Source organism: Bubalus kerabau, chromosome 3 (genome assembly GCF_029407905.1).
Source record: "Bubalus kerabau isolate K-KA32 ecotype Philippines breed swamp buffalo chromosome 3, PCC_UOA_SB_1v2, whole genome shotgun sequence".
NCBI classification, from domain to species: Eukaryota; Metazoa; Chordata; class Mammalia; order Artiodactyla; family Bovidae; genus Bubalus; species Bubalus kerabau.
The window spans coordinates 147,482,617-147,495,427 of NC_073626.1; the positions used below are offsets into that span (position 1 = coordinate 147,482,617).

General features: G+C 39.9%; 1 protein-coding gene across 14 annotated transcripts in view; it reads left to right on the forward strand.

Moving 5' to 3' along the window:
* PARD3B (par-3 family cell polarity regulator beta) overlaps nucleotides 1-12,811 on the forward strand; it is a 1,164,360-nt gene that overhangs the window by 695,748 nt on the left and 455,801 nt on the right. For all 14 annotated transcript variants that reach the window (XM_055573198.1, XM_055573199.1, XM_055573203.1 and 11 more), the window contains 2 exons: nucleotides 260-392; nucleotides 8,040-8,139. In XM_055573198.1, coding sequence (XP_055429173.1) covers nucleotides 260-392; nucleotides 8,040-8,139 — 233 coding nt within the window. The remainder of the gene's footprint in view (nucleotides 1-259; nucleotides 393-8,039; nucleotides 8,140-12,811) is intronic.

The following is a 12,811-nucleotide window of genomic DNA, read 5'->3' on the forward strand; positions in this document are numbered from 1 at the left end:
GGGAAAGAATCATAAAGTTAATCCCCTTTCGTACTGGCTATCAGCTCCTAAGCCTTAACACCACAATGTCAGTCGGTTTTATTTCCTATTCAAAGATATTTTAACTGATAGGAACATTTTGATTTTCCACTGTCCAGGATTTCCATGCCAGAGAATCTTGAAAAATTATTTGAAAGTTGATCATTCTTTCACTTTGCTTTCATTGACAAAGTTGGGACATGTTACAAAAGTGAATGTAATTCTTGTTTTCATTCCTTAGGAGCCTGCAGAATGTGGGGCATTTTCTAAGCCCTGCTTTGAGAACTGTCAAAATGCTGTAACCACCTCCAGGAGAAATGATAATAGTACATTGCATCCATTTGGCACGTACAGTCCACAAGACAAACAGAAAGGTAAGGTTCTCTACTGAAAATTATCTACTGCAAGTGGTGTGAGAAAACACAAGAGTGTTTATTTAAAAAAAAAAAAAAAAAAAAAGAGGAACAAAGGGGAATTAATTAGACTAAGTGCAGACTTCGTTACTCTGAGTAGTGAACACTGAGAGAAGGGTGGGGGAGCTGACTCACAAGTTGTGAAGCAGATTCCTGGCATTGCCTTCAGTTTAAGTGACAGTTTCTGTGCTTGCTGCCCCAAACATGGAGGGTTATGTATAAAACAAACCATGCCTGCAGAAACAAAATGACAAACCATTATTTTTGTTTAAGAATCTTTAAGTGTAAATAACAATTCAACTCACAATATATATGGACTGGTATTAAACCATGGAGTGATCATAGCACAATTTGCAGATTTATGCTTATTTTTGAGTGGTAAATGCCATGAACCATGACCATGATTATCTTGTACACGTCACATTTCTAGTAGAGTTTTACATGTAAAAGCCTTAGATTTTCCTCTTTCTGTTTTCAAAAATTATGCTTTAGGCCACCAAGAAATTTATTTCCCTGCTTCTCCTTTCTGTTTAGTAACTTTAATTTTTTTTGTAATACAAAAGCAATAGATATTCATGACAGAATATTAAGAGAAAGGCAATAAAGAGAAGATTTAATGTTTCTCATGTGTGTGTGCGCTACGTTGCTTCAATTGTGTCTGACTCTTTGTGACTCTGTGCTATAGCCTGCTAGCCTCCTCTGTCCATGGGACTCTTCAGGCAAGAATACCAGGGTTGGTTGCCATGCCCTCCTCCAGGGGATCTTCCCAACCCAGGGACTGGACCCACATCTCTTATGAGAAACTGACTTGACTTTCTGTCAGTATGACTTTTCCCATCTTAATACAATTAAATATTTTCTTGACAAAGCAGGATCTCCTTCTGAGTCCTTCTGTCACAAAGGCAGGAAGAATCTGGGTAAGGAACAGCAGGTTCCCCTCACACCAGAAGTGCCTTCTCTTGACCATGTCCAAATAAATGACCAAGAACGTTTCCAGCCCTAATATAACTTGACTGGCATTTAATTCTCAAGCATCAAGTGGTCCAGTGACAATCCAAATTCAGGGTTTTATTCCTTGTTGCACCAGTGATGTTCAAAGGAACATTGGACACATTCCCTCCTATCTTGTTTCATTTTCAGTGCTTGTAAAATATTTTGCTGAAGTGATAATTACGTGGTATATTTTTAGAGGACATTGAGATACTCAAGGAAATGGGATAATATCTCTAGGAAGGCTGGCAAAGGCAAACATAATGAAACTATAAAACTAGTTAAAGTGTAAGGATACACCCAGAAAAAAAAAATATTTTAAATAATAAAATCCATTCAAAACACATGCTGAAAATAAGATGCAGTGATACTTTGGAACTTCAGTAGAATGTTCTAAGTTTGTATTTCCCTGAACAATGAGAGTCCTTTAGGCACAGAACCACTGGAAGGTTCTGTCTGTTCTCTTCCTCCTGAGACATAGATCCATGGTCCACCAGGTACCTGCTACACTTCCTCCTCCTATCTCAACTTTCCAAGGTAACATTAAAAATCCAGCTCTTTTAAAATTCCATTAGACATTATTTCTTTAAAAGGCACAGAAAATCCATTATTATTTCCTTGTGGTTCTGTGATACAATACTCAGTTATAAGAATTTGACCTATCAAAGCATAGACTTGTTAAATTTTAACTGTAATAGGCCAGTAGATGGAACGCTCTTTCTTTTTATATAAGCTTATTGACTGAAAGAGAATACTGTAGAAGAATACTGTGCTCGTCACTTCTTTGTAGTATTAATAACATTTTCAGTTTTGAGAACCATTGAGAGTCCCTGAGTTTCAGATGCACATGAGGTGGTCATAGGCCACTGAGACTCATGAAACCTGAGTGATGTTGACTTGCCACCACCCATGTTTCTAAGGAGCTCCTTTAGAAAAACAAGATTGACTTGACAAAATGTAATGTCTAGTGAGGAGAGGAACTGTTACAGCCAAAACATTAACTTTTTTTTCTTCCCTTCCTCCTTTCCTTTGTATATTTAAAAGTCCAATGTTGATATGCTGTGTTCCATCTATTTTTGTAATAATAGTACGTACCACCCACTGTTCTACTGTTATTTTTTATATATGTACATAATCCTGTCAAGCTGTTAGAGAGAAAAGGCATTCTTAAAACTAACATTTGTAGAAATTATAACACCAGAAAATTCACATTTGTGTTGGAGAATTGCTCACAATGCCTGCAGCAGAATGAGTGTGGGGCTCCAGGATGGGAATAATGATGGAGGTTGTCTCCCAGGGGTTCACTATAAAATCCGATTAGGCATTTGAATGGTAATGAAGTGCACACACACTACATTTTCTGAAGACTCTTTCTGGCAGATCTCACCCTGGCCAAATAATAGCCGAAGTGCAGTTTACCTCTGGTTTGTTCTTCCCTCTCCTCCCATTGTTCTCATCTCCCTTTTGTGCTCTACTCCTGCTTCCTCCCCACTTTTAGTTCACGAGAATTCCAGCCCTTGCCCCAGGCACTTGTGGCCCCAAGTCGGCCCAGGATCACTCACTGAGGTCTTCTCAGGCCTTTCTCCCATACTCCAAACCAGATGTTTTAATTCTGTATCCTGTCCCACTGAACCCATGTGCCTCGGGGTCCTTTGAAGAGACACATAATAGTGTGATTATGTACAATATGTCCCCTCCTGGGAACTTGCATGTATCCACCCCCGAATAGCATGTAAGGCACTGCCTCTGCAGTGATGATCAGAAATTGAATTATACTTTTCAACTTGACTGATGATTATGGGATAAATTCATTGTGTAGAATGTGCTAGGCTGCAACGATGAACACAATGTTGTTACTGTTCTCAACAATAGTCTAAAGCAGAGGTCAGCAGACTTTGTCTGTAAAGGGCCATATAATACATTTTAGGCTTTATGGACCATAGGATCTCTGTTGTAGCTCCTCACCTCTGCCACAATAGTGCGCGAGCAGCCATAGACAGTACGTTCGTGATTGTGTTCAATGAAAGTTTATGTACAAAATCAGTTGGTAGGCTGGTTTGGGGCCAGGGCCATAGCTTGCTGCTGCTGCTGCTGCTGCTGGCATGAGCTCTTTTGTCCTTCTTTTCTGATTTGGCCCTTGCAGAATGGATCCTATAAAACAAGTCACAACAATAAAAGATGGAGATTAAAATAAGGGTCATTTGGTCATAAATGAAGTAGTAACTAGATGTACAGTGTTTTACAGGCAATATGTAAAATATCCATCAAGACTTACCTTGTATATTCAGTGGGATCCAGAAATACTGTTTTTAGGAGACAAGAATTCTAGATTTTCATGATGATAAAGAGTTTAACAAAGGTGTTTGGATGAAGAGGAAAAAAAAAATTCTTTACAGCAAGTGGATCTGTTGTTAAAAAGTACCAAGGATAATCACAACAATGTTGATCAACTATACTCCCATATAAAGTAAAAAGTTAAAAAAAAAAACAAAACTACCAAGGATAAAGAGTCATCAAAGAAAACACATCTGCATCTATCATTACTTTAAAACATGTAGATTATTCATGTGAATAAAATAAAAATTGAAGTTAATGATCATAATCAACTTGAAGTAGCCAGAGGAGATGCTAAAGAAGAAGAATGAGAGGCGAAAGAGGAGGACGTGGATGAATTTATCTGTGGTTCAGTAAGAGAAATAAATATAGACAAGTAGATGATAGATTGATAGATAGCTCATTGCAAAAGCAGCACATGGTAAATGTTACACAAGAATTAGTTTTTGTAATATTAACAGATAAACTGAAAGTGTCAGTGGATAAAGATAGTGAAGATGTATTTCTTGCTCATATCATAGCCCAGTGAGAATTGAGGGGCCTGGGCTCTTTCCATTGGAAGCTGGCCATCTTCTGGTGCCTCATGCACTTATGGTTGCAGCAGGCAGATGGGAAAGGGGGAGAAGTTGCGTGTACCCTTTCTTAAGCATCGAAACTGGACACAACATTGACCATAGTAACTTACTTTCTATTGTCCAGAACTGGTCTAGTTATAAAGAGGGGTGGAAAATGGGGTTGATGCTCTAGATGTGTGTGAGAAAAAAGGAAGACCATAGATCCTGGGAGCACTAGAAATCTCTGCCACTGTTGTAAACATACCAATAGATCCCAGAAACCAACAGTGAAGGTTTCATAGAAAAGGTGATATTTGAGGTGGACCTTGGGGGAAGGGTGGGACTTTTAATGGATGAAATGGGTTTTGCAATTATATGAGCAAGTACACTGGGGTAGAAAAGCCTGGCCTTGGGGTCTAGAATTGTAAATGGTCACTAGTGGCTAATGTGTAATAGATACAGTTCACTGCCAGGGACAGACTTTTATAGTCTAGGCAATTGTGTGCAACTGAAAATTTTTTGATCAGGCAGTTACATGATCACAGCTGTGTTTGCCACTAGTGAAAAAATGAACAGAGAAGTTGAGGCTAAAAGATTAGAACTAATAGAAAAGATGTGGTCCCCGTATGTCCTTTATTCCAATTTATCTTGTAGACTTTCTGTTCTGTGTACATGTATGCTAAGTTGCTTCAGTCGTGACCAATTCTTTGTGACCCTATGGACTAGAGTCTGCCAGGCTTCTCTGTCCATGGGATTCTCCAGGCAAGAATACTTGAGTGGGTTGCCATGCCCTCCTCCAAGGGACCTTCCTGACCCAGGAATCAAACCCGGGTCTCTTATATCTCCTGCATTGGCAGGTGTGGGGTTTTTTGTGTTTTGTTTGTTTGTTTGTTTGTTTGTTTTTACCACTAGCGCCATCTCTCAGCAAGTCTTTGACTGCCTGACTGCTGCATATTACCAGGTCACTGGAGGTGGAGGGTAGTGCTGACTGCTTTGTTCTTCGTGCTTCTGTACTCTGATCATCTGACTAATCAGATTCCTGCTTCAAGTCTCATTTTCAGGGATATTTCAGCAGTGCTAGAACTGCCTCCATTTTATACTAGTCTGTGATGCAGAGCTTTGAACAAGTCCTTCCCTGGTGTATTCATCAGGGTTCTCTAGAGAAACAGAACCAATGGCATGTATATGTGAGTATATGTATGTCTCTCTGTGTGTGTATTACATATACATACATATGTAGAGATTTATTGTAAAAGGTTGGGTAACATGATTATAGAGGAAGGCAAGTCCCAAGACCTGCAGGGTGAGTGGGCAAGCTAAGACCTAGAAGAAAGACCCAATGGTGTTGTCCCTGTCTGAAGAGGCCAGCAGGATAAAGAACCAGGAAGAACCAGTGGTTCAGTTTGAATCCAAGGGCAGGAAAAAGCCAGTGTCTCAGTTTGAAGGCAGTCAGGCAGGAAGAATTCTCTCCTCCTTAGAGGAAGGTCAACCTTTTTGTTCAGGCCATCAACAGATTGGATGAGGCCCACCCACATAAGGGCAGTTGCTCAGTGGTAAAGAATCCACCTGCACTTCAGGAGCTGCAGAAGACTCAGATTCAGTCCCTGGGTTGGGAAGATCCCCTGGAGGAGGACATGGCAATCCATTCCATATTCTTGCCTGGAGAATCCCATGGACAGAGAACCCTGGTTGGTTACAGTCCATACGTTCACAGAGTCAGACATGACTGAAGCGACTGAGCATGCCTGCATACCCACATATGGGAGGGGTGCAATCTGCTTTGTCTGCTGATTTCAATCTTACTATCACTCCAAAACAACCTCACAGAATACCGAGTGTCTTGGCACCCTGAGCCCAGTCAAGTTGACACATAAAATTAACCATCAGACCTGGTGTGTGGGCAGGTCAAAGCAGATTGCTACCAGCAGCATTTCTCAAGGACAAAGAGATTATTTCCTTGTTCCATCAATAGAGTCAACTTTCTAGTAGTATCTCACTATAACAGATCCATAGCAAGTTTATGGCATACAGATTAATAATCCTTTTTTTTATTTATTGGCACTTTGTGTTTATAAATCACTGTTTGAATATGCACAGTCTTATATAATCCTTGTGCTCTTCCAATGAAGGTATTCGTTTCCCTACTATGTAGATTTAAAAACCAAAGTTTATAGAAGTTGAGTAGTTTTCCCAAGTTCATACAGCATAACAGGCCATGATTGGAAATATGTAGTTTTGCGACACAAACCATACTCTTAACCATTATGCATACAATTTTTTCATACATTATTTAATAATTTATTTTTTGATAAGGGTTAAATAAAGCTCAACATTCATAAAATGAAGATCATGGCATCTGGTCCCATCACTTCATGGGCAATAGATGGGGAAACAGTGGAAACAGTGTCAGACTTTATTTTTGGGGGCTCCAAAATCACTGCAGATGGTGATTGCAGCCATGAAATTGAGAAATGCTGCTCCTTGGAAGAAAAGTTATGACCAACCTAGATAGCATATTCAAAAGCAGAGACATTACTTTGCCTACAAAGGTCCGTTTAGTCAAGGCTATGGTTTTTCCAGTGGTCATGTATGGGTGTGAGAGTTGGACTGTGAAGAAAGCTGAGTGCCGAAGAACTGATGCTTTTGAACCGTGGTGTTGGAGAAGACTCTTGAGAGTCCCTTGGACTGCAAGGAGATCCAACCAGTCCATTCTGAAGGAGATCAGTCCTGGGTTTTCTTTTGGAAGGAATGATGCTAAAGCTGAAACTCCAGTACTTTGGCTACCTCATGTGAAGAGTTGACTCACTGGAAAAGACCCTGATGCTGGGAGGGATTGGGGGCAAGAGGAAAACGGGACGACAGAGGATGAGATGGCTAGATGGCATCACCGACTCAATGGACGTGAGTCTCAGTGAACTCCGGGAGTTGGTGATGGACAGGGAGGCCTGGCGTGCTGCAATTCATGAGGTCGCAAAGAGTCGGACATGACTAAGCAACTGAACTGAACTGAACTGAAATAATACTTAAAGCTAAACTCAATGTGTGGTACACAGAAAGGTCTCAAAAATCCTTGTTATTAGTTGTAATATTCAGTATACATGTCTATTTACTTTTCATATAAAATAGACTGAGAAGTAAACAGTTTTTGTGGGTAGGAAAACCAGGATTCAGACCCTAGTCTCCTGCTCCCTAGGCCCCAAACTCAGGGTTTTCCAATACAATGTAGATGCAAGAAGAATTTTTTTTTTTAAACCTCTACGGTGTCTAAACGGTGAGTAGATATACTGTATCTCATTATTTTTTAAGTATTTTTTGTCACTGAGGCCAATGCTTAAATCACCATCTAATCCACAGCATTTATTACAGAATCTTGTTTACAAAAATGTTAATTCATTAAAAAAAATGGCTTGTTAATCTTCTACAAATCACAAGTAATGAATATGTGTCAGCCTTTTTGAGATGGGAAAATGTAGTTAAGATGCACGGACTTCACTTGCCAGGGGTTCCCAGCGGGTCACCATCGTAAAAGCATATTAGCAGACTACGATTTCTTCATACAGGCTGTATTAGTGCACATATCAGTCCTTCAGTTCTGTATGAGGACTTATTTATTTCATGGTTGGTTTCTGTGTTGGTGAAAATTATGTCTGAGAGATGGACTGAAACAAATCCAGGCACCAAACAGTTCTGCCTCCAGTTTCCTACAGCTTTATTTGTTCTTTGTTTATAGACCTATTGCTTCCCAATGATGGATGGGCTGAGAGCGAAGTACCACCTTCTCCCCAACCACATCCCGTTCTGGAATTGGGCCTTGAAGATTACAGCCACAGGTATCAATAAAATGATATATTGTAAATGTTCCCTGTTATGGTTTTTCTGGGAAAACCCAGCAACCTTATTTTAACTCTGTTTCTTTCCAGAATGGAAATCTCATAGTATCTATAATTCCTTTCCAGTGAAAACTTCTTATAGCTAATATTGACACCTCAGATGGTTCATTTTCGCTTCCTGGAATTTGAGATTCATCATATATTATTAAAATATATGGGGAAATTGTTGAATCTTTTTTTACCAAGTTAAAAACTAGAGAGATGGAACTCAAAAAAAGTTATATAGGAGGGTATAAAACAAAACTGAGAAGACATAAAGCTCTTTTTTTTTTTTTTTTGTAATTGGCAAATTCTAAAGGTATCTTAAAAATATATGTTCCAAGAAAGCTAATGGAATCTAAAAATTAAAGCAACAGCATATGTAATCTAAACTATTGAAAAGAATGCCCAATATTATATCCATTCTGAAATAGAAACAAAAAAATCAATAATGTTTAGACTCACACAAGCATGAGAAAGAGAGATTTACGAAGCATACACACCATTTGAATAGTAGAATTCATAGATTTTGTTCTTCTGATGAGTTTTAAAAATCATTAACTTGTCCCTTTGCTATTTTCTATATTTATTATGGCTGTTAAAAATTGGATATTTTATTCCATTGTTGCCGCATGGTAGTCCTATGAGATTTTTTTCATTTATCTTGCAGCAAGGCTGGTGTCATCACTATTATGTTTTTTATTACAATCTGCTAAAAATAAAACAAGAGTATAGCTACCTCTATTAGCCAAAAGCTTACCTATATTTAGCTATCTCCTATTCCTACATTTCTGAAGTCAAATATCTTACTCAAACACAGTTTCTTCAACTAGACTGATAATCATAATAATGTTCTAGATCAATATCTCTGGGGGTTTCTTGAGCAAAAATCTGGACATATTTGATTTTGCTTGTTTATTTCCATTGCCTGCCTTTAGTCTGAATCAAAAATGACAGTTTGGTAGCATTAAAAAGTCCCCTGTTGAAAATAATTTCACTTATATACCTTATCCAGGGTATATGCACAAAACTACTAGAACAATGCAGAGTTAAATCAGATATAAACCTGTCATGATGTATTTATAATAAATATTTATTTGGTCTTAATCCCATTTCTGGCACTGACCCCTAAAAACCTTGAAATTTCCTAAGTATTGAGAGTGATAAAGGTGTCTTATGTAAATGAAGTGGCTTTTGGAAGCATCTAAGGAAGGAGACTGGTTGCCAGTGGAGCCAGTCTTGTGCTTTGAGGGTTGAAATTTCAGTCCCATCTAGAGAAATGGGCCTTGAATCAGTTGACCATGGCCAATGATTTCATCAGTCTTGCCTTTGTAATGGGGGCTTCCTAGGTGGCGCTTGTGGTAAGCAACATGCCTCCCTCTGCAGGAGACCTAAGAAATGAGGGTTCAATTCCTGGATCAGGAAGATGCCCTGGAGAAGGAAATATCAACCCACTCCAGTATTCTTGCCTGGAGAATCCCATGGACAGAGGAGTCTGGCGGGCTGTGGTTCATAGGGTTGCAAAGAGTCAGACACAACCAAAGCGACTTAGTGTGTAGGCACGCCTGTTTTATGAAACCTCCATTAAAATCCCAGAATGACAGGGTTTGGAGACCTTCTGAATTGGTAAATATGTGGAGATGTGAGGAGAGGGGTGCACTTAGAGCACAGAAGCTAGGAGCCCCTTCCCACATACTTTGCCTCACACAGCTCTACATGATGCAGTTCCTAAGTTTTATCCTTAAACAATAAACCAGCGAGCTAGGAAGTAACATGTTTCTCTCAGTTCTGTAAAGTGAAAGTGAAGTTGCTCAGTTGTGTCCAACTCTTTACGGCCACATGGACTGTAGCCTACCAGGCTCCTCCATCCATGGGATTTTCCAGGCATGAATACTGGAATGGGTTGCCATTTCCTTCTCTAGGAGATCTTCCTGACCCAGGGATTGAACCTGGATCTCCCGCATTGTAGGCAGACGCTTTACCGTCTGAGCCACCAGGGAAGATAGAGTTTTGTAAGCCACTCTCAAGTACTGATCAAACCCAAGGATAGAAAGGAAAGAGGTAGGATGGGCAGTTTAGGTTAGGAAAACCAAATGAGGAGAGAGGGAAAATTCAGTGTGTTCAATGTGGTGAAACATATAGTATCTGGGACAGAAGTTATGGCAAGGGCATGGCCAGCCATTCTCCGTGAGCACCATGCTTCTCCAGAGAGCAGTGGAGAAGCATTGAAGGGTTTGAAGGCGGGAGGTGACAATATCACGATATGTGAGTACAGTCGTGGAGGATAAATGATAAGGGAAGCCAGAGACAGGGATACTAGTCTGAAACCACCAGCAAGAGAAGAGAGGGGCTTGAAAAAAAGAAAGAGGAGCATAGCTGGAGTCAAGAAGGGACAAAGTCAAAGAAATTTTTGAAATGGAATGAACAAATCTAAAGCTTTGAATCACTCAATCTCTCTCTCTCTCTCTCTCCCCCCCCCTCCCCCCCCCTCTCCCCACCCCCCTGGGATTCTGTGACCTGTACCATCCTACAAGCTGCTGTGTTGCCTAGGTGACCAGCAGCCATGGGGATTTGGATGTGTGAAACTTAGAGTGAAGGAAGCCTTGGAAGGGAGCCAGGAGGGTTCAGCAAATGAGGCTGTCCTATCTTTTTTTAAAAAAAAGAAGAAAGGTAAAAGCCCTCTGAAAGGGAAAAGTAGTGCTTTAAGGGATGGAACCAGTCTTATGAAACAGAAAACTACTAATTCGCAAGGAGTGAAAAACAAATTTCATCAGGCTAAATTTGTGCCTGTACTCTGAACCAAGATGAAATCAGGAATTGAAGTCACTTGTTTGTAGTGATATGCTCTTCCCAGGTGGCACTAGTGGTAAAGAACTCACCTGCCAATGCACGAGATGTAAGAGATGTGGGTTCAGTCCCTGGGTTGGAAAGATTCCCTGGAGGAGGGCATGGCAACCCACGTCAATAATTATTTGACACAAATTCAGAATGTGTCTAAATTAAAAACATACGTATGTGTGTGTGTGTGTGTATATGTGTGTGTGTGTGTGTGTGTGTGTGTGTATGTACATATATCAGAGAAGGCAATGGCACCCCACTCCAGTACTCTTGCCTGGAAAACCCCATGGACAGAGGAGCCATAGGCTGCTGTCTATGGGGTCGCGAAGAGTCGGACACGACTGAGCGACTTCACTTTCACTTTTCACTTTCATGCATTGGAGAAGGAAATGGCAACCCACTCCAGTGTTCTTGCCTGGAGAATCCCAGGGACGAGGGAGCCTGGTAGGCTGCCGTCTATGGGGTTGCACAGAGTCAGACACAACTGAAGTGACTTAGCAGCAGCAGCATGTACATATATATGAAAGAAATATATTATCTACCATGAAGTCTCAGAAAGAGAGTAAGGGAAATCAACAGCAGACAGAATATATTGAATGTGGTTAGCTGTTCACCGCACTTGGTTATTCTCTATGTGTTCACAGTTTCTCCCCCTCTTGGTTCTCTCTCAGTTCTGTCTCTCCTTCTGTCTCTCTTCCCCTACACGTGACCTATGTCTACCCTCACTCATAGTAACCAAATGCTGAAGATAAACCATGGCCACCTGAGACTTTAGACATAATTATTTTGGCATGCCCTTCGAAACCTTCCCCTGCCTTTTTATTTCAGATGGTTCTCCTTGAACATTCATGGCAGGTCTTGTAGGTCTTTCACATTCCTGATTTGTCACCATGTTTGGGACACTGGCATATGTTTCGTGCTACCCTTATTTATTCATTACGCAGCATCATCTGACATTGACTATCATTTCTCTTTGATAGATTCCCTGGTTGTTCATGCTGAAAACACAGTCTTTATCTAGGATATGCCTTTGGCCTGCTGTCAACTTGCGTCTTCCACTGCAGCCCACTCAGCCATGAGCACATGCTAACTGCTTTCAAAATTAAAATATGTCATATTTTATAGTTAATTATTGTGTCACTGTCTCACACCAAAAAATTCCAGTATGTAGCATAAAATTACAAACTGTTTTACTAGTCTAATGAGTCTAATGTTATTTTACTAGTCTAAGTTATTTTCCCATTAGTCAATTCAATACTACACACATTCAAGTACAAGTTCATATTAGCTCTAAGCCTACCGTGCCTCATATCACACCTCCTTCCTTTCTTCCTTACATATATGCCAATCTGATATCAGCCTAATTTCCATTTTGTACCATGGCAAGAGAGGTCCTTTTATTGAAGGCTTTCAAAGTGTATACTTGTCCATGTTCAAAACAACAGTAACAGAAGTATGTATCATCGTGACTAATGTAATGGACATATCCAGGTTTGCCTGTGTTTATTACATATATATATATATATATGTGCACATATATGTGAATATATGTTGCATTCATATGTACATATGTACAAAGCAGCTTTTTATTTCTTTGATCATCTTTGATGATATCTCTGCATCTGTACAAAAAATTAGACTGATCCTTACTTGATGTTACTATATTGCTGTCTTGTGTTTTCAATGGAGATGGGGTTAATTGTTTCCCAAGAGTTTGGGAAAATTTGAGTTCTTATTCTTAATTTGACAAATAATGCCTAGTTTGGTAAAGCATTCTAAAACAGTAAAGTGAATT